We start from the raw sequence: 20,637 nt of genomic DNA on the forward strand, positions 1-20,637 counted from the left end.
ATATAAGCAAGGGTGACTCATTTGGGGTAGGGAAGGAGAGCATGGGAAGATTAGATTAATTCTAGATAGGGAAGAGGGTTGGAAGGGAAAGGGAGGGGGAAGGGGATTAATAAGGATGGTGGAATGTGATGGTGATTTTATACAAAATACATGTATGAAGATTTGAATTTGCGGCCAATATACCCTATATACAGAGATGAAAAATTGTGGTATATATGTATATTAAGAATTGTAATAAAAAAGAGTACATGTATAATGGCATAAGTTAGCATGAACATACTGTATGTACAGAGATATGAAAATAGTGCTCTATACGTGTAATAAGGATTGTAATAAAAAATAAAAAACTATACCAAAAATAATAATAAATGCTGGGGAGCATATGGAGAAAGAGGAATACTTTTATACTGTGGTTGGAGTGTAAGTTAGTACAATTACTGTGGAAATCAGTAAAAGGCACCTTAAAAGACTAGGCATGGAATTATATATGACCCATATACCACCAAATACCACTTCTTGGGAGAATCTTACTACAGTGATACATGCATACCTATGTTATAGCAGCACAATTCATAATAGCCAAATTATGGAACTAGCCTAGCTGTCCATCAATGGCTGAATGGAGGAATAAAATGTGATGTTGTACATGATGGAGTTTTACTTAACTGTAAAGAAAAATGAAATTATGACATTTGCTGGAAAATGGAGAGAACCATAAACTTAAAAGGAAAGGTTACGCTCGTATGTTTTCTCTTGTAAGCAGAAGCTAGAGAGAAAAAAGAAAGATAGGTGGAGAAGATCTCATGAAAATGAAAAAAAAGATCAGTAGAGGAAAGGTACCAAGGGGTGGGGAAGAGGAAGTGCTAGGGAATGACTGTGGCCAAATCATACAGTTATGTATTGTGGTATGTACAAATTCTTAACAACAAATCCCATCAGTATGTTCAATTATAATGCACCAAATAAAAAATGTGGAGAAAAAAGTTCAGTATACTTTAAGCAAAACAACACATCAAAAAAGCATATACAGGGCCGAGTTATTGCTCAGTGGTAAGAGTGCTTGTCTAGCATGTGTGATTTGATGCCTGGCACCACACAAATATAAATACAATAAAGGCATTTTGTCCACCTTCAACTAAAAAAATAAAATAATAATAATCTTAAAGCATATACAGCAAATTGCTAATGACATCAATGAATGCATGTCATTATACTTTTTTGGAGACTCATGAAACTATTAATTATATACGCTATATCATGCCACAAGTCTCAACAAATTGTCTAACATAACACTGTATTCTATCAACAAAGGAATTAACCCATAAGACAGTAACAAAATAAATATCCTAAAAAACCCTCAAATGGGGCTAAGTTTGGGGCTCAGTGGTAGAGTGCTTGCCTCAGACGTGTGAGGCATTAGATTTGATCCTCAGCACCACATAAAATAAATAAAACAGAGTCCATCTACAACAAAAAATATACTACAAAAAAAAGAAAATCCTCAACCATCAAAATGAAACGTTTTATCTAAAAATATTCGTAAATCCCAAATTAGAAATTTTTATTAAATAAATATATCTATTAATAAATAAAAAGGGGCTGGGGATTTGGCTCAAGTGTTAGCACGCTTGCCTGGCATGCGTGCAGCCCGGGTTCGATCCTCAGCACCACATACAAACAAAGATATTGTGTCGCCAATAACTAAAAAATAAATATTAAAATTCTCTCTCTAAAAAATAAATAAATAAAAACTGATACAAACAAAATTCTTAGATGTGGTTCGATAAAATTTATAGTCTTAAAAAAATAAAGGCATTGTGTTGTGTCCATCTATACTTTAAAAATAAACATTAAAAATTTAAAAAAATAAAAATAAAAAAAGCATCTTTTAAAAATAATTTGGAATCAATTATCTAAATTATACCTGAAGATTTAGACAAAGTAAACCAAACCCAAAGAAAGCCGAAGAAACAAACTATTAAAAAACAGCAATAAAAAAGTTAAACAGAAAAAAAAACATGCAAAACCCTTTTGTATAAATTCTAAATAACTGTGTAACATTCTTGGAATAACATAATAAAGATAAATCACCAATATTAGAAATGAAATTACATTAAATCTTTTATAAATATTCCACTTATTTATATAATCCTTAATACTTCCATTCCAAAGACAGAAAAAAAGTAATTTTTGCCAACTAATTCAAAACAAAATTCTGATAACTACAATCTGTGCTAATCCTGTTGCAAATATTATTCATTTATTCTCATTTAGAAATAGAAAAACTGAGGTATACACTTAGTACTTAACCACAGATTCAAGGTCATTTTCATGGGTACACAAAGATGGGATTTGAACAAAAATAGCTTATTTCCATTTATGCTTTTAATCAAAGTAATAATGGCAATATGTTTATGCTCAGATTTACATAGATGCAGAAAAACAGGGCTAAACACTCAATCATGAATAATAACTAGAATTTCCTGTTACTAATGACACAGTCAATTTTAATCACAACAGCTTTTCTGATTACTCCACAAATTATTCAGAATATGTTCCAAGGTTTCATATTTCCTTATATCCAAACAACACAACCTTAATCATACCTGGTTCTGTTGGAAAGGAGGCTGAGACTGTCCATCAGGAGCCTGGACCTGGCTGTCATTCCCTCCCACTGGAGAGCCACGAGTTGTGGCTGTCATACTCATCAAAGAATAGATCTTTGCTATTTTGTCTGTTTATGTAGTTGTCCTAAGAGAAGAAATTATAGTCCACTTATAGGAGATGAAGTACCAGCATATGCCAGTCCTAAAAATCTCCAATTCAAGGACAAACCAATCTGCAGAAACCATTTCATAACCTAAAAGTAGAAGGGGAAAAAAAGGGTAGAACTTTTTTAGCATCTTAAAAAGATAAATAAGAAACCAGCTCATTTTAAATTTGATATGGTCAGTAACAGAGGATTATAAAAACAGAAGACAAGTAAAACAAGCTAAAATTTTATTAAAACTTGTACTCACCTCAATAAATTCACATTTTTACCAAGAAAACAAGTCCTATTACCAGTTCTTTTAGGGGAGTCACCAATACATTCTAGGAATCCAAATAGAATACAGGCCCTTGTAGTTTTAAGTAGGAATTCTTCATAATCTAAATAGCAGAGGAATCTATGTGAAATAGCCACTAAATCCTTTACACTTCACATTCCCTTAATTCAATGTTTTTCAATTTATTCTACAGAACAGAATTTCTTGAGGTCCTTTAAAAATGCTGTAATTCAAACTCTATAGTCTATATCAAATCTATAAAAAGATCTTAAGCCCAGAAATTGATATGTCTTTAAAATCTCCAAAGTTGATCAAGGCTGAGAACTAGATTTATCTCCCTAAAAAAAAAAAAAAAAAAAATCAAAATTTCAAAGCCAAGCCAGAAGAAAATAATCTATGTCATCTCTGTATCTACAACATTATGCTCTTCTCTCCACCCTGTTCAGAAGGGAATGGAAAGGTCAGGGGAACAGAAATCAAGCAAAGAACATAACCTAAAAAGTCAAAGAAATATATGTATGTACTAAAGACATAGGTGAAGTAATAATCAATTTAATAACTACTTCTTAAGAAGTCATGCATTCTGTGAAGAATTTTCCTTCTCCCTATAAATCTATGAAGTAGAATTATCATTTACCTTTATAGACAGCAAAATTCATGAGCTATTGAGATAAGTACAAAATCATAAAATGTGATTTTAACTTAGTCACATTAAACCTCATTAATAGTCATAGCTAAATCAAATTCTAAAAATTACATGATTTTTTTTCTTTAATAAGACTCAAAAGAAAAATTAAGAGTGATAATAAACATTACTGAGGCAAAGGTCAGAGACAGACTTTTCTTAAAAAATAAAATGAAAAATCTAGATTAAGAGACAATTAGCTAATTGTGTGGTGGTGCAACTCTGTAATCAGATATTTAGAGATGAAGGCAGGATGATTACAAATATGTGAGTAGACTGAGCCAATTTAGCAAGACCCTATCTCAAAGTAAAAGGGCTAAGGATATAGTTCACTGGTAGAGTTTACCTGGGTTCAGTCCCCATTATAAAAAAAAAAAAAGAAAAAAAAAAAAAACAGGAGAGAAAGAAAATCATGTTTCCATAATAAGACTAGAGGGAAAATGAACAAAAACCTGATATATGTGTGTGTATCTTAATAACATACCCTACTAAAAACCACCAATATCTATGATGCCTCTCAGTAAATTCTTGAATTCTGTCTTTCCTTTTTTTGCAATATTGTTTGTGTTCAAACTATAAGTCAGGACTGTCAATAATGACTTTAAAAAAAAAAATCAATCAATTCCTCTATAACTTTACGCAAACATCTTTGTAGAAAGTTTTTTTGTTGTTTTTTAACAAAGGATAGAAATGAAGCATGTTTCAGTATCAAAGTTCTACAAAGCTTTGTCAGGTCATACATATTTCATCACAATTTAACTATAAGCAAAATATCTAATAGAATTTAAATGAAAAGGAAATCCAATGTATATCCCTCACCAATCAACAATCTATAGGGAATGAAGTAAGAAGTGAGAAACAAAATAAAACAAAAAAGCCACAACAATTACAGAAAAAAAGTTATTCCCAATCAAAATACAGGTGAAAACCGAAAAAAAAGGCCTACTCTTTCATATTCTAAATTAAACAAAAATCCTCACCTCAAATCCAGGATTTGAAAAACTAACAAAACAAAATAATTCCTTTTTAACCCTGATTTAATCTACTTAAAGAACGAAGAAGAAAAATCTGTTGACTACCATATCCAAAATATTATCCTTTCACTGCTTGTAGGAATAAAAAGAAGGCAGCCTACATACTGGAAGACAATTTGATATTTTCTTACAATGCTAAAAATAGTCTTAATACATAACCTAGCAATTATATATCTAGAAATTTACCAAAAAGAAATACAAGCTAAAATGAATTACACAACAACCTACATACAAAGGACAACAGCTTTAATTATTAATAAATTAAGTGACCCAAATTAGAAACTATATAACCTTCCATACAAAGATAAACTATTCCACACATCCACAAAAGTAAAATTACTCATTTGCTGAAAACAGCAAGTGAATTGCCCTAGTTTTAATGCCCAGCCAAAACCAAAAATAAATAAAACACCAGAAGATCAGGCTCAGCTCAGACCACAAAAGACACAAAAAATTTTAAATAAATACTATTAAGAATCTAACCTAAGGGGCTAGAGTTGTGGCTCAGTGGTAGAGTTCTTGCCTATCACATGGGAAACCCTGGGTTCGATCCTCAGCACCACATAAAAATAAATAATAAAATATTGTGTCCAACTACAATTAAAAAAAAAAACACAACTAACCTAAAAGGTCAGTATGTATAGACACACACAAAAAAAATGCCTGCCAGCATCAAAGGAAAGGAACCAAGGATAAATAGGTCGAAGGAACAGATTCTAGAGCCCTGAAACTACTTTTAAGGATATTATATTGATGAACATAAGAAGTTACCCGTTTGTAGAAGACCTTAACCATTTGTCAGAACAAAAAAAACCCAAAAAACAAAACAATTTGTTATACTCAGTTAGCTGCTTATAATCCTTGAAAAAACTGTGTATCAAATGGGACTCCCTTCAGAAATATTCCAAAACTATCACAAAACATAAATAACACAAGAATCTTTAGGGAAAGGAGATAAAAAGAACTCTCTGGGTTTCTATAACGTAAACTACTCTAAAAACTAAAATCCACTATTTTTCACAAATGTTGACATGTAATTAGTTCAATGAGATCTTCAAAATTTTGCCCAATGGAAGTCGACTCCAAATCAAAATGCTTGAGAACTTACCTCCTAAGAAATACAACAAAAACAATAAATCCCTTTTCCTGATACTGCAATTAAAATGAATCAACATCAATTTTACCTGAAACCATCTGTACCAACTTTTAATCAATGTATCTCTTTAATCAATGTATCTTCTTCAAATCAAAATAAGTAAATAAATAAATTTAACTCGATATTATTTTCTCTAATAAGTTAATACATGTAAGCAGCATTAATGTTCTTAAAGCTGATTAGGAGTACCCTTAACATATCAGCTAACACTTGCTCCCAACTTTAGGGCTACTTCAGTGTTGTTCATATGGTAAATACTCTGCCAATGGTGGTTAAAGAAGTAAGGTCTTCTTATTAGTGAACCATCTTAGATATAAATACTATTGCCATAGACCATAGCTTTGGATAGTTCACAGAAACTCACAAAAACAAAAGATAATATTTGTTATTTTAAGTTATTTTAAATTATAGATATCTAATACAGAAGTACCTTGCCTCTTACCTTAGTATGTAATGGACAGAAAAGTCAAAATCACATTAAGCAATCTCTTTACTTCTATACTATGGTATTTAAATTCATAAAGCATTTTTCCCCTAAACACTTTTCATTCAAATTATTATAAATATTGTTTTAATTCTTCAGTTCTAACAAATCTATAAAACACAGAATCATCTCCCAACCCCTCTACAAAACACAGATTTTATCATGTCACTTTCATAGCCCCTCCTTCAAAGCCATACTTCATTGCTTAAAAATAAAATACCTTAACCTGACAATTGAAATCACTCATTTTCTAATCTAATTCATACTAGTTTTCTAATCTCATGTCTCATATTTTCCTGGTATGGATTACTTTAGCCTTGGTAAAGGTTGAGTATACGACTACTATTATCTATAACCAAAGCTTCCATTTTTCCATTTCAGAATGTTTCTCTGGAAGCACTTGCCCCAATTCACACAGTTACCAAAATCTTACAGCTTTGAAGATCAACAAATATTATTCAATCTCAAACTAGAATGATTTTCTTCACTTCTACTATCAAACATTCCACAACTACATATTGAGTCTTTAAACTATACAATTGAAAATTTTCACATCTCTCTGTGTCTAGGATGATATTAAAAAGTACAAAAGTTGTAGTAAAATAAGTCCAAACCTCAATAAGGTCAAGTAACTGGTTTACTAGTTAGCTGAAAAGCTAAAACTGAAAAACAAAGTCCCTTGCCTGATTCTATTTCTCTCATTAACAAACAGTCCCTTAGTCAGAAACGTTAATCATACACAAAAGTCAGTTATATCCCAGATATAAGGGATATAACTGTTAGGAGACAGCCCAGAAAAATCTTCACACAGCATGTATAATAGTTTCTTTAGACTCTATCATGGAGCATATATCATTGTGCAAGTACGGAAAAGCCAACAAAACAAATGCTGAATTCTATCAACTGAATCAGATACTATGCTATAGACATAAACTCAAACTCTCAAAGGGAAGACAAAACCTAAAATGGTAAGAGAAAGGAGTTAATTTTACTTCAGAATTCAAAGAAAAAATAAATGATTATCTCCTGGAGATAAAAAGACAATACTTCAATAAGACAAATGAGGCAGCGTAGATCACACAATGATAAGGAATCACAGTACAGGCAAACAGAATAAAAAAGAATAAAAGTATAAAAAGGAATAACAACAATATATAATAAGAATGAAGGAAAAAGACCACAAAATTAGATAAATTGTGGATGGTCCAAATCACAACTGGAAAACAGTAAACAACTACAGACAGGTGGTCTGGAGTTATGTCAAAATAACTTCATTCCAGTAGAATTAGCATAAAGAGTTTTATATAGTAAAAGGAACCAAAAAAGCTTTCTGTGATTTTTTTCTGGTTCATATTTCAACCTATTCCAAGGCTAAAATAATTCAGTAAAAATTCAATTTTAATCGTCCGATATTTACGTGGCTCAGAAAATGAGAGCCTCATATATGAAGTTAAGGAATGTATTAATGGACATTACTACATTAGAATTCCCCTCTAACCTCTGTTTTCTCCTTTAATTAAGCAAATCACCAACAATCTCCAAGCTAAAATTCAAATCTATGAAGAGAAATATAACTTTGAACAAAGAAATAATAAATAACCTTGTAGACTTGGATATCTCAATCTCAGCATATAGCCATTTGAGGCCTTAGGGAATGGTAACAGAACACTACAAGATGTTTAGGAGAATTCCTGGATATTACCCACTAGAACTCAACCACCATCTACCCATCATGACTACAAAAAAAGGTCTCAAGACACTGTGGAATGTTCAATGCTTTGGCAGATTCGGTCTTTGTTGAGAAACACTGTTTTAGACACTGATAGTTGTGTACTATTAGCAAAATTCACATTATCTCTTGTTGTATCATTTATTATGATTCTGCTTACTGTATTCCTGTAAAATATTATGAAGAATATAATAAATATATTAATTAAGGGTGATTAAGTAAGTCCTGCCTATAATTATTTCCTTGAAGGTCTGGACAATCACTCTAAGTAGAAAGTACTCTAAATTAGTAGATAATGCATTACTGAAAACCAGATGAAATTCAAAGAAATCATGATAAAATAACACAACATTTTTAGAAGAGTCTCTCATTCAAACATTTTTACACAATAAAACATCATAAAGTCCCCAATAATAACTGTAGCAAGCTTCTAATATCAGTCACAATTATGCTGCCTCTTGATAGTCATGTCATGTTTCCATTAGTTTCGGCCCCCACCTACTGGTTTGAACTTAACTACTTTAACCCTGAGATTGGATTATGAAGACTTTGAAATTATTTGCACTCTTTCTCTTCTTGCCTGTTTGTTTATTCTTGATGTAAGTAGCAAGACACTATGTTGTGACCTGTTTATGTCATAAAGAGAACCACATGATAAAAAAGTAAGAAGGCCCTATAGTTAACAATGAGTAAGGAATTGTGGCCAGCAAACACTACCCCACCACTCTGCCCCTGCCAAACTGAATTCTGTTCATGACTATCTAAGTTTGGAAACAAGAGCCATTCTCAACCTACTCTTTAGAGACTATAATCTCAAGCATAACCAAACTACAGCCTGAGACCCTGAGCCAAACAACTAAGACATGTCTATATTTCTCATCAGCAGATATTATAAGATTAAAAATTGTTACTTCAAGTCATTATAATAGGATATTACACAGCAAGAACTAATAAAACACCTTTTTAAATAAGCTTTACATAAATTTTCTGCATTTTTTTTTCATTTTAATCATTCTATACACCACTGAATAAGGTCAACTAATATAATCAGGAAGAAAAGCTCAGCTAAAATTAATGAGCCATGGTTTCCACATTCCTTAGCAGTTCCCTTAGTTTATATTAAGCTCTCGTTTGTAACTTCAATCAAAACTTTCAATTGTGTTTTTCTTTCATCTTATAAAATCAACTGATATTACAAATAATTATGCAAAATACTCCTTTATAAATATAACAATCCCCAAACTGAATTGTTGTTAGATCATATCACCATGAAAAAAAAAAAAAAACAAGAAATCTTTCTTATCAGCTACTTCATGGTCTGAAAGAACAGGTTTGCAGTTGTCAACACCTTAATGCACATAATGCACAGTGAACTCTATAAAAAGTCAAATATATCACAGCTAAGGACACACTGGTATTTAAAAACAAATTTGTTTTAACTGTTTTTTTTTTTTAACACAATGAGCCCTGAAATTCAAACTATTTAAAAAAATGTAGTACAAGGAAATAGCTCTAATATCTTCAATTGCTTTAAGGATTTAATATAATAAACTTAATATTAGTGAGTTTCTCTTATTTTACACACAAGTCTAATTCTCTTCCCAGTATGCTTCAGATAAAAAGGCAGCTAAATCTAGTATTGAATAGCAATACAAACTAGATAGCTCAAAAAGAAAAAAAATATTAACAGCCCAAAGCTATTTTAATGTTTATGTGAAGCATTCCTTAACTCCTAACAACCAGTGAAGTTGAAAGGCAACACCATCAAGTTTCAGTCTCAGATCTACAATTAGAATCGCCTAGTATAGAATCTCCTAGTATTTATTGTAGAATAAGATCTAGATAATCACATATTTCAAATAGCTTCACAGGTAACTGAAACACAGTGAAGTTAGAAAAATCATGATTATTTAATGCCTTTAAGAAGAATAAAGACATGCTGTCAAACATAAGTAGCATACCTTTGTAAATGCATAATAAAAACTAAAATAGAAAAAATAAATTTAAGAATAAACTCAGGTAAAATTTCACATTAAGACAACATTTTACATCCTTAAAGCTACATTATAATGGTTATCATTTTATAGTTAACATCAAAAATAAAACCTGCCTGGAACATGATAAATCCACCTTACTATATATAAAGTACTCCAGATTTTATGTTGTTTTTCTTCTTATAACAGAAATAAGATTTTAGCTAGTAGTCCTAATTTTCCATATTATTTCCCCAAATGTGTCTATGATGGTTCCTGTGCCTTATTAAGAATTCTCACAGATTATACCATTTAGGGACTTTCTTTCTTTTTGAAGGTAACTTAGCACAGGAAACTAAGGAAAAAGAAATACAAATGAATGTCTGTTTTTTCTATTTCAATTATTTCAAAAATATACTGTAAGTTAAAATTCACTCAGCACATTCAAAAACAGTTTTGAAAAACTTTTGTGGAAATCAAACTGATTTTAAATATTAATAAAAGCTAAAATTCTTAAATTGAGATAAAACATTTTCATATTAAACCAAATATTCATTTAGGGAATAATACAAGTAAAAAAAAAAGGCTGGGTTTGTAGCTTGGTGGTAGAGTGCCCACCTAGCATGTGTGAGGCTCTGGGTTTGATCCTCATTTTCACATAAAAAACAAAGATACTGTGTCCATTTACAACTAAAAAAAGATATATGTTAAAAAAAAAAAGTAAATGACAGAAAAACAAATGCCTCAATTTTTCATCTTTTTAGAGACAATAATTTAACTAAATATATTTTAAGAATAAATCCATCAAATCCCAGTGACATGGGAAGCCGAGACAGGAGGATAGAAAGTTTGAGGCTAGCCTAAGCAACTTAATGCAACCATCTCAAAAATAAAAAAAGGGCTGGTAACATGGCTCAGTGGTTAAGAACTGTGAGTTAAATACCTGGTACCAAAAACTAATTATTAAAAATAAAAATAATATTGTTAAATTATATCACATCACAGCAATAACTGCCACAATTATTAGAATTATTAAGCTTATCAAACCTCAATTTATTCTCTTTTCATAAAAATAAGATATGCCCATGAGATGATAATACAAAATGCTTATTCAATGCTAGATTAGTAACATTCAAATGACCATTCTTTTGTAAATTTTTAAAGTTATTAGTTTAAAAAAGCATTTTCTTTCCAGGTTCAAGCCTGTAAGCCTGTATCTGCAACGACCAAGGAGAACAACAGTAAGAGAATAATAAGTTCAAGGCCAGCCTGGGTCACATAGTATGACCTGTTTCAAAAATATAGCTTAAAAGGGGGCTTGGCATATAGCTCAGAAGTACAGCATTTCTAGATTCAGTTTTTACCACCAAAAAACTAATAAAATATAAATAAGATTCCACTGTACAGCCACAACAGGTGTAAGAGATAAAAACAATTTTACAACTGTTTAAATTATATACCAATTTAGAGTACAGGGCTGGGGATGTGGCTCAAGCGGTAGCACGCTCGCCTGGCATGCGTGCAGCCTGGGTTCGATCCTCAACACCATAAACAAAGATGTTGTGTCTGCCGAATACTAAAAAATAAATATTAAAAAAAAAACCAAAAACAAATTTAGAGTACCATGGGAATTTTGCTGTACATATCTATACAAAATGATTAAAACATTAACGGTTCACAAAAAGACTTATACATTAATGTTCTAGTCAATTTATTTTTCATAGTCCCCAAATGTTTAACAACTAATAAAAGGGTAACTGAAATGTAACACAGCCATACAATAAAATATAATTAGAATTAAAAAACGCAACACTGAGCCATATTACAATATGAAAGAATCTCAAAAATATTATCTAGTTGATAAAAGCTAGACCCCCTAAAATAATATTTCATATGAAACATCCACAAATGGCAAGTTTATGAAGGATATTGAATTAGAGATTGTCTTTGGATGATGGCAGGTTTAGAATGACTAAAAAGAAGCCAGAAACATCTGCTAAAGTGAAGGGTTAAGTTTTAAAACTGCATTGAGATGTTAGTTTCAGAACTCTGTAAGTACTATTGTATATGCAATTTGTACTTAATAATGCTGTTTAAACAAACTTATCCAAAAATCAAAGGATATAGTTTATTTACTATAAAAACCCATAAAATTTAAAGTCCTAATACTTGAAGGAACACACACGTACACACACACACACACACACAAAAGGCCTACTCTGAAGGTGGTATATGCTTAGCATGCTTGAGGCTATAGTTCAAATCTCAGCACACTTTGAAAAATTATTTTTAACTCAGATTAAACAAAAAATATCTCCACATCAAAACTGCTAAAATATTTATCAGAACCTTCTATAATTTAAAGTTGATTTTATAAAATGATGTATTTGTGCAATTAACCAAGAAGTGATTTTTATCTCAAGGGACATTTATCTCAAAACAATAACTTGCATTAAAAACCCCTTGTCAAAGAAAAATTATTAGGAGATATCTCGTGAAATTATTTCTTTAAGATACTGAAAAAAATGCATTTCAAGGTCCTAGAATTAAATCCCAGAGAATCCTTCCTTTATCAGTTCTACTGACAAGATGAAGTAAACATTTAAGAAACCAAAACTAGGTTTCAATAATATCAGATAAAAAAAACTAGTCTTAAAAAATGCTTTTAGAGGGCTGGATTTGTAGCTCAGTGGTATAGCACTTGCCTAACAGGTCGTAAGGCACTAGGTTCAATTCTCATCACTGCATATAAATAGATGATCAGGATGACATTAAACATTCATGTAAATGTTGCATAAGAAAAAGGAAGAATAGGTAAATCTAACAACATTATTTTTAAGCCAGTGAAATAAAAAATATCTGAGCTCACCCTTTAAACTCCTACTGCAAATACTTCAGGCTTTCATTCTTCCCACACACTGGAACAATAAAGTTTAAAATGTGAAAGTTAAAACAATATGAATACACTCTAAATTGAAAAAAATATATATTTCCTTTTATATAGTCTGCAAACACTTCATATTTGGAGAAGTCAAAATGTCATTTAATTAGCAACTAAGAAAATTTCATAGTCTGCTTAGATTTTTAAGGTCAGGGTTTTACATTATCATGCTAGTAGAGTTAACTAGTATTTAATTACCACTTAACTATTACTGTTAATGAACCTGAAGAAAAGACTTGTGGCAAGTTTTCTAAATTAAAACAACAACAACAAAAAAAAAAAAACAGAAAAACACAAATTCTTTTTTAAAAGCAAACTATACAAATATTCCTTGGATTTAGAAAGATGAATAATTTTCCTTATAAGAAACGTCCTGTTAAAAATTGCAGCATGTCATCTACAAATCTTAAATCGAAAAACCTTTGAACAAATTTTCCAAATACCTGTAGGGGGAATCACACAGCAAAAAATAAGTAACGATATAACAGAATTGTATAAAATCCTTTAAATGCCAATTTTCTTAAAACTCCTAATTCTAGTTTCTACAAACTTTCATACAAATTAGACACATGCTCAATGTTATTTTGCAGTCACTGAAATAAAAACACACCTGAGCTCACCCTTGAAACACCAACTGTGATTTATGATTATGAAAATTCTATTTCCAAAAATTAATATCTGTTCCCAAAAAATCTTTTGTCACTAATAAACTCAGACATGATTCTGTACAAATAGAGAAAACAAACAGAAAGGTGATAGATACTAAGCTAGTTTGGAAAGAATTCCTTCATGAAAATATTTTTCCGTTAGCAAAGCGGAAGGAATAGAATAAGAGGGCAAATACGGTTCAGATTCTTAGGTCGAAGGTCCGAGAAGCTGAGGGTTATGTTAGGGGGTGCGTGAGAAGTCCCTGCTGATGGCCAGATACAGGTGAGGCCTAGTTCTATTTTAAAACACTTCGTCTTAGTAATGGCGTTTTGGTTTCAAGAGCCTTCGTTAAGCGGAGGACCCAGCTGCAAAACTGAAGATCCCTGGCGGTTGCTCCCTGGTGTAGATTTAAGATTCAAATACAGTTTTGCTCATTGCCTTACCAGAAAACTCAATAAAACGATTTTACCTCACGCATTACAGAAAGGGGAACCCGGGAGGGGGAGGAGAGGATGAAGGGACCGGCCATTTTTCCTTACAGTCCATAAATACACTAACATTAGCATCAACCAAGCCCACCAAACCCTCGTATCCCAGAAGCTCCGAACGCCTGGCGAAAGGAAGAAACCCGCACTCACACCGGTGCCGCTACTCAGCCCTCCTACTCCCTCGGATTGCGTTTTTGGCCGGGAGGTGTGAGTTAACGCACCACACCACACGGCCCGGTTCCCCTGAATCAGGCCACTGAGTAGCGTGAGGTTTGAGGATAAACTAGCGTAGACGCCGCACTTCGGCCCACGTGTGCCTTGTCAGAAAAGTGATCACGGCCACTGCCTCCCACTCTTCCTTGGTAGGCGGCGGCCCTCTTACCTCTTCTCGTGCTAGAGCCGGGGCTTTCGCTAAGCTTCGACTGACTCTCGGTGGCAAATCAGTCTGAGTCACGTTCTCTGGCTTATCCAACCGCTAGAGTTTCACTTTCCGTCCTCTTTTAGCTGTTCTGGGCTTAGAGTCTTCGTTATTACTTCCTTCTACATTCCGGGGCCGATGCTAACACCAGGCACGAATGAGGTCGCCTCCTATGAGGGAAAAGCAACTGTGAGGGCGAACCTGACCAAGGGTTGTTAGTCTTGTGGAGTATGGGAGGGGCTCAGTTCAAGAAAGCCGGAAATGCGCGAGCTACCGGGAGGTGGTTAAAGACAGACGACTCGGCCTGTCCAGTCAGTCTGGAGGATAAGACAAACGAAAAACAACAAATAATAAAAGGCTTAACCAGTGGGGTATTGTACCAACGAGAGCCTAGAGAAATACCACCAAGCACAAAGCTCCGCCCCTCTGCCCTCCCCCACTTTCAACTCAATTCTTCCTATGCACGTCTTCCTTTTTGTCCCTTCTCTCTCCCACTCTCCAGGTTACGTAGTTTCTGCTCCACAAGAGAATATCACTGTAAGTGCTGCAGAAATCTAAACTTCTGCTGAAGCGTTTCAATCGTGGAAGGTGTAAGGGTGCCGAACATCAGACAGGACTCCATCACGAGGGACAAATTACAGCAGGGCCCTAAATAACTCAAAAACAAGAATTTTTGTTTTTGAGTTATTTAGAGCAAAAGCAGGCTCAAAGGCCAGCTGCAGTAGTAGAAGGAGCTATTAGACTGCAAATTTGGTGTGATTTGGGGACTAGTAGGGTGCATGACTTGGATGGAAAAGGCAGTATTACCTGACGGAGAACTACGCAGAAGTTGGGAGAGCGAAGAATTAATCTTGAGTACTATTTCGTTGCTTTGACCGCTTAGTTTGCAGGTCGAGGTTTGCTACGTTGTGAATCTCCGCCAAACTATACTGTTAATATCACCAGGCTTCCTTTTTTTCTAGGATGTGCAGTAAGGAGAGAAAAAAAAATTGGGGAGGGAACTATTGAAGAGATCTTGACTGATCTGCTGCGTCTTCGTGGTGCACCCTAAAGGAGCTGTTTTGGCGCAACTTTCTTAAGGCTACTTGGGCAGGGTCAGACATCATGACATAGTTGTGCTAAGGGGTGGGAGTAGTAGTGGTGGGGGATCGTGGCCTAACGGGAAATGTAAGGAAATCTTGTTTGTTATTTCTTGTACGACACATTAGTTGATCTTTGGAGTTTGTTCCTAGATCTATTAATATGATCAATTAATATTTTATAATAATATTAACTAGTTAATATTAACATTTTATTAATTCGTATGTTAAAACGATTCTGGAATAGTCTTTTTTGGGGTCATGATGTAGAATTTTATTATATATTGCTGATGTAGAATGATTCTTATATGTTACTGGATTCAGTTTTTAGTTATTAATTGTGCTTTGTGTCTGCTTTATAGCATTTCAATTACAATTGCAGGTATCAAAAGATAAAAAGTAGAAATTCGGTCGTAGATATAGTTGACTTTTACTCACAATACTGAATTTAGACAGTCTGCATTTTACAAAGTGAAATGAAAGCTCCATCTGGGTTGGACCAAAACAGTAGTTTTTTTCCTAAGACAAAAACATGGACACCAAACAAAAGGAAAAATGCTGATTGAGTAACATCAAATTTTTAAATTTTTTCTTAACATAATTTTTTCTTATAGGGTTAAACAATGATCGTCTTTATTACAAATGCTGACTAAGGTGCTGGAACATGTTTTCAAGGAAAAAATATTCTGTTTTAGGATCTCTTATTGAAGTTTCAGTTTGAATAGTGGCATTTAGTATGAATGACACATTTTTGTTTCCTTAGGAAGCAGGGAAAAGTTTAAACAATAGTTTAAATGGCTCAGTATGACAAACTAAAACTTAAAAAGTTCAGAGCCTTTTCCCCATCTTTTGTCTTTGTTCTTTTTAGTAACTACTGACTTTTCCTTTAATACTTTTTGTTTTAAATGTAACATGGCTTGAACCCAAGGTCGCTGTACCACCAACCTACATCCTCAAGTTTTTAAAAAAGAATTTAGGTGGAATTAATGCTTATATCACAGTCTTGGCATAGCTCTGTCTTATTAGTGCAAAATTCACTATTATGTCCTAATCTTAAATTTTTCTGTATTCTTTTTCTTTTTAGACACGTTTGAAAATAATATACTTGGCCTTCTTCCAATTCCTTTTTCTTTTTATTCATATTAGCATATTTAATAAATTGCAGAACAAAAATATTGACAAAAATTCAACTGAACTGCAAATGAACATTTTTATTGTCTTTTTTCTTAAGCAATATAGCATACCTAGGTGGATCACACACACCAGTAATCCCTGTCACTGAGGCAACAGAATCACATGTTCAAAGTTAAGCTGGGAAATCATGATTTAGACATAATTAATTAATATTTTATTAACATTTTATTAATTTTTGCATTTTATTTAACATTTTATTAATTTTAAACATTTTTTGCATCTCATGTGTGAGATGCAAGAAAGATTTCAGGAGAAATGATTGGATTACACAAGTCTTTACCTAATCAGTGCATTAATCCACTTAATTAATTAACTGGATGGTAACTGTAGGCAGAGGGGGTATGGCTGGAGGAAGTAGGTCCTTGGGGATATGCCTTTAGGATATATATTTTGTCCTTGTTGATCAGAGCCCTACAAATACTTCCTGGTGGTCTTGTCCTGCCAGGTCATCAGTTTTACCCTTCCATTATGAGGTTCAAACTTACCCTGACCACAGCAATGAAATCATCCATCTATGGACTGAGATCTATGAAACTGTGAGCCTCAAATAAGTGTTTCCTCCTTTAATCACAGAGATTTAAAAAAAAAAAACCTGACTAAAACAAATTTACAAGACCCTTTCTTAAAGTTTAATATTTAAAGAGGGCTGGGTTGTAGCTTTGCAGTAGTGCACTTGCCTGGTGTGTGTGTGTGTGTGTGTGTGTGTGTGTGTGTGTGTGTGTGTGATCTAGAGATGATTTAAGTGTACAGGAGAATGTGCAAATACTGATTTTTAATTCAGATAAATGCAGTTTAGACCACAGTGATTCTTTACTTCACAGTTTCTACGCTAGAGTTACTGTTTTTCTATAAGAGGGGCTGGACATCTTTATTTTCCATTATGCTATCATATTTTCAGAAGCAGAGCCAGGTAAGCATAGACAAGAAGTTTAGAAGTCTTCCTTCCAACATCCCTTTAAAGAGAGGTTTAGAATTGAGTGTGGTGGTGTATGCCTCTAATCTCTGTCTCAAAATAAAACCTAAAAAGGAATGAGGATGTTGCTTAGATTGTTGTTTACCTAAAATACAGAAACCCCTGAGTTCATTCCTTAGTACCATACTACATACACAAAAGTGGAAGTGTTGGCAAAAAACAGACATGTAAATGAACAAGCTGTGCAATGTTCAGACAAAAAAAACCCCAAATTATTATTAAAGATGTAATTTTTTAAAGTTTCAATTTATCAGGAAGCTTTTAACACTTACAGAGGAGGAAAAGGAAGGCCAGGTAAGATTAAGGTGCAGAGAGTAGAAAGTAAACTATAGGCCAACATGTATTACAAATAGAGACATAAAAGTCCTCAACAAAACATTAGGAAACTAAATCTAGCAGTATACAAAAATATTGTTTATTATTCTGAGGAGAATAATGTCCCTCAAATATGTTCACATTTATGATTATGATCATCTTTGAAGATGTTATTTTACATGGCAAGAAAGACTGGATGTTTTTGATTTTGAAGATCTCAGAATGGTCTTCTAGTGTAATCATAAATCCTTAAAAGTGCACAATATTTCTAAAATGTAGTGAGATAAATGACAATGGTAGGAGAGTCTGAAAGATGGAAAGATAATGGCTTTAAGGATACAGGAAGTTGGCTGTGAGCAAAGGCAAATGGTTTCTAAAACTGTAAAAGGCAAAGTAATGAATTCTTAGAAATATGGCCTTTTACTTAGCCCTGGAAGACCTATGTCAGATTTCTGACCTATGTAGTAAATAAATATATGTCATCCTAAATCATGAAATTATTTCAAATGTGTTAATTTGTTGCAGAGCAATAGAGAATTTATGGACCAAATAAAAAATTTCAGGAATTTGGGGTGGGCTTCACATCTGAAAATCAATTAACATAATATATACTTTAATAGTCACAAAAATAATTCAACATAAAAAATCTAACACTTGAGATTGAAGGTGAAATTCAGTGATGGAACACAATGTACTTAGCTTGCATGAGGCCATAGACTCAATCCTTACCAAAAATAAAGGGGGGGGGGGAGTTCAACAAAAGATGAAAGAAATAAAATAAAACTTTGTGTAATAATTGTTACATAAAAATTCCACAGATAATATCATGGCAATGATAAAAACCTCTAGTAATTTCTGCCTGAAATCAGGAGTAAGACAAATATGTCTATAAAAATATAACTTTATCATGTTGTAAGAATGATCAGGTAAATATGAGGAGTATAAAGATTGGAAAATGCCATCCATATTAGAAAAATAAAAATTACATGCATCCATGGCATGATTTTGTATATTATGATATAGTAAACTTCAAAGAAATTCATTAAAACCCTACTGTATCTGATAAATTAGTTCAGCAAAATTGTAGTTCAGTATATAAAACAACTGTATTTCTGTACACTAATAATGAAAACCCCTGAAATTAAGAAACACAATCCCACTATAGCAGATCTTTATAAATTGAATGGATTCCTATATTTCTGAGTTGAAGAACTTTCAAGTGTTAAGATTCCAATACTCCTCACCTCAGTGAATATTCACATCATATACAAATATAAGACTGGGATCCTAATAGCAATAAGATGTGCTTAATATTTGTATAAATATGTCATGTATAACTAAAAAGAACAAATTAAAAAAAAAAAAAAGATTGTGCTGGGCATGGTGTCACACCTGTAATCCCAGCAGATAGAGAGGCTGAGGCAGAAGGATTTTAAGTTCAAAGCCAGCCTCAGCAAAAGTGAGGCAATATTTTATATTCTACTGTGTTCATGTATCACATTTTCTTTATTCATTTATCAGTTGTAGGCACCTAATTTGGTTCCATATCTTAGCTATTGTGAATGGAGCTGCTATAAACATTGATGTGGCTGTATCACTGTAGCATGCTGATTTTTACTACTTTGGGATCACTGGGTAAAATGATGATTCCATTCCAAGTTTTTTTGAAATCAGTTCATACTATGTTGAGAGCCACAGCCGAAAGGGGCCCCAGCAAACTTCTAGCTGCCAGGAAACTTCCAGCTGCAAGCTGATGATTGGCTCACAGCAGCCCCAGCCAACTTCTAGCTGCCAACTGATTGGCTCCTCTGCGGTGATGCCCATTGGGCTGTTTTCCCGCCCTTTCAGACCACGGAGCTGATCATTTGGGGAATTTTTTGCCTCCGTCCACAAAACCCAGCCAATCAGCCTCAAGAGCAGGAGGAGTGGGGGAGGTTGAGAGGCTTGTGGGAAGCTGGTGGTGGCAGTTGGGCTCTGAAGGTTTTTCCTAAGGAGCTGTGTGGTTTGGCTGTGTGGTTCTAAAAATAAAGTTCATTTTTTTGTCAAGTGGCTCCTGAATTGTGCCCAGCCAGACTGCGGCAATACTGCTTTATACAGTGGTTGCACCAATTTTCACTATTAATATAATGTTTAAACAAAGAAAGAAATTGAAGAAGACCTTAGAAGATGGTCTAATGTTTATTAGATGCTGAGGCTGGCTTCAAATTTCTAGTCCTCTTGCCTCAGTCCTTCAAACTGTTGAGATTAGAGGTGTGTGCCACTGTGCCTGGCGTTTAATCTACTTTGAGTTGAGTTTTGTGCAGGATGAGAGATAGGAGTCTGATTGACCACTTTATTACATGTGGATTTTAGTTTTTTCAGTACCATTTGTTGAAAAGCTATTTTTTATCCAATGTATGCTTTTGGCACCTTTGTCTAATATTAGATAACTGTGTATGTGGGTTTGTCTCTGCCTTCTACTCTGTACCATTAG

At 33.3% G+C, this 20,637-nt stretch overlaps 1 protein-coding gene across 13 annotated transcripts in view; it reads right to left on the reverse strand.

Moving 5' to 3' along the window:
- The window catches only part of LOC144372005 (ubiquitin carboxyl-terminal hydrolase 9X-like), a 123,721-nt gene extending 108,703 nt beyond the window's left edge, over positions 1–15,018 (reverse strand). For 4 of the 13 annotated variants that reach the window (XM_078035405.1, XM_078035410.1, XM_078035411.1 and 1 more), the window contains exons 1-3: positions 14,568–15,017; positions 12,978–13,026; positions 2,607–2,860 (exon numbers count right to left, since the gene is read on the reverse strand). In XM_078035405.1, coding sequence (XP_077891531.1) covers positions 2,607–2,708 — 102 coding nt within the window. In that variant the 5' untranslated portion in view covers positions 2,709–2,860; positions 12,978–13,026; positions 14,568–15,017. Of the gene's footprint in view, positions 1–2,606; positions 2,861–12,977; positions 13,027–14,335; positions 14,458–14,567 lie in introns of those variants that run through there. The other 9 variants (XM_078035407.1, XM_078035406.1, XM_078035412.1 and 6 more) reach the window with 7 other exon arrangements.
- Positions 15,019–20,637: the final 5,619 nt, after the last annotated feature.

The sequence above is a fragment of the Ictidomys tridecemlineatus genome, chromosome Y, assembly GCF_052094955.1.
Source record: "Ictidomys tridecemlineatus isolate mIctTri1 chromosome Y, mIctTri1.hap1, whole genome shotgun sequence".
Taxonomy (NCBI): domain Eukaryota; kingdom Metazoa; phylum Chordata; class Mammalia; order Rodentia; family Sciuridae; genus Ictidomys; species Ictidomys tridecemlineatus.